We start from the raw sequence: 2,043 nt of genomic DNA, 5'->3' as shown, positions 1-2,043 counted from the left end.
TGGGAGTTGGGATCCCTCCTGGGCATACAGCTGTTGCCTTCATGTTATTCAGGACAGGTTCTTAGGGAAAAGTTACAGGCAAATGTGGCCTTTCTTAGGTTCTTGCAGGCTTCTGATCTGTTTTATCCTTAGTGAACAGGGTGACAGGACAGTCTCAGAACTGTGTTTTTCAGTCCGTGCTGGAGGTACCCAGAGGATTTTTAAGTGTATGAGGAAAGAGATGGAGCAAGTGAGGAGGGCCCCAGCCAGTGTCACCATGTTGGTTGAGGGCCATCGTGGGCAGGAGCACATTGCTGTACCTACAGCAATGGGGAGTGCCCTCAAGAACAAATCTATTTGATTGTGAAGCTGGACAAAAAATCTCCCTTGGTTATATGGGTGTTTTTTTCTGTATAAAATTGCTAATTGAGTTGTAAAATAAAACTGCAGCCTTTCCTCTCCAATTTCTGCTGCTGCAGCAGCGTGCTAATTTGGTTTTGGAAGGGGGCTGGTAGAAGGTGGCTCTTTGCCAGCGTGAAATTATGTGCAAAAGGTTTGCACTGGGAGAGAAGGGAGCCCATCCTTGGAGCAGGGAAGGGCTGGGGGCAGGAGCTGCCACGCCGCTGTGCAGGGCTGGGGCGGCTTGGGAAGGTCCTGCAGCTGGGCTGGGCTGGGCTGATGGAAATTCAAGAAAGCCCAAAAGGGTTTAGATGAAGCTGCAATGGAGAACAGATGGGAAACTCGGCGCTCGTGCACCTCGACAGACGCTGTGTGGTTCAGAGGATGGACTGTGGGATTCCATGTCTCCCCTCCGGCACAGCCAGGCGGGATTCACTTCTTGGGTCTGTGTACCCCTGTGTGTACGTGCCAGCTGGAGCGGGCATGTGTGCCTGGTGCGTGCAGACATGTGTGTACGTGTTGCTTGGGGTTGGGTGGGTATGTGAGTGCCTCTGTTGGGGTCTCCATGCAGATGGTGAGGACAGGGATCTGGCTCTCATCGCCCAGCGGCACATGGCTCTGCCATGGGGATGAGGATGGTGTGGTGCAAACATCCACGGAGGAACCTATTGCTCAGACCTGCTGGCTTTCACCAAGAATGGATTTGGCCCTTCTGCCCACACTGGGAGCTGAAAAGAGGACTGGTCTGGGAGTGAAAAAATTGGGGGGAAAAAAAAACCAGGGAGCACAGCCTGGCTGTCCATTGCATCAATGCAATTTTAATTTTTAAAAGATATACAGAAAAGATGCAGTGACCGTTCCAGTTGCTGGAAACTTTGTGAAGCCTGGGGTTCCTCATGTGTGGCAGGTACACACCCCCCAACACGTGGGAGAATGTACAGACTGGGGCGGCCCAGGGCACAGCCTGCACTCACCATCCGCGTACCATTCACTGTTTCCCATGAAACTGGTTGTGTGAAAGGATTCCAGGCAGGAGGCTCCAGAAACCATTGCAAGAAGCCCAGAGGTTTAGGGGTAGAGTTGTCTGCCCATTTTCTAAAGCCTGGCAGTCCTTCCCATCGCATCATCCTTCCATCCTTCTGCTGACCCTTTTGGTCCCCTCCCTGGTCAGCATTAGGAGCATGGTCTGTGGGTCTGGGGGTGGGATTGGGAGGTGCAGGGCGGGACAGAGTTTTCCAGCCGTCCCGTTTTCAGGAAGGGCCGCCCTGAGCACCCACCCCCACTGCGCCTGCTCCGGTGCTGTGAGAGCACCCAGCGGGGTCCCAGCACCCTGCCCAGGGCGCAGCGAGGCACCAGGCGGCGGAGGGTCTTGTCGGATGCTTTTTTTAAAGTGAGCTTGAAAGTGAACAGCATCAGGCTGGGCTTAATAAGGGGCCGACAGAAGAAAAACAGTCAATGGAGCCTTCCTCAGCGGCCCTTCCTCTGCCTCCTGCCCCGCTGGGTCAGCGCTCCCGGTGGTCACTGGCCGCTGGGCGGGTGGTGGCCAGCGGCGACCTGCAGTGCCCCGGCAGAGCGTGCGAGCGCTCCGCGAGCCGTGGGACCGCCGCGCACAGGCTGCGCCAGCCCCGCGCGAACCGCGCAAAGGCCGCGCAAGGTGCTGTGCGA

General features: G+C 56.0%; 1 protein-coding gene across 1 annotated transcript in view; it reads left to right on the top strand.

Moving 5' to 3' along the window:
• Positions 1–1,833: 1,833 nt before the first annotated feature.
• GDF7 (growth differentiation factor 7) overlaps positions 1,834–2,043 on the top strand; it is a 3,881-nt gene continuing 3,671 nt past the window's right edge. The window contains exon 1 of the mRNA XM_026846452.1: positions 1,834–2,032. Coding sequence (XP_026702253.1) covers positions 1,834–2,032 — 199 coding nt within the window. The remainder of the gene's footprint in view (positions 2,033–2,043) is intronic.

This window comes from Athene cunicularia, assembly GCF_003259725.1.
Source record: "Athene cunicularia isolate RWA chromosome 3 unlocalized genomic scaffold, athCun1 chr3_part1, whole genome shotgun sequence".
NCBI lineage: Eukaryota > Metazoa > Chordata > Aves > Strigiformes > Strigidae > Athene > Athene cunicularia.
Note: the sequence above shows the minus strand (reverse complement) of the source record. Positions and strands in the feature narration are given on the sequence as shown.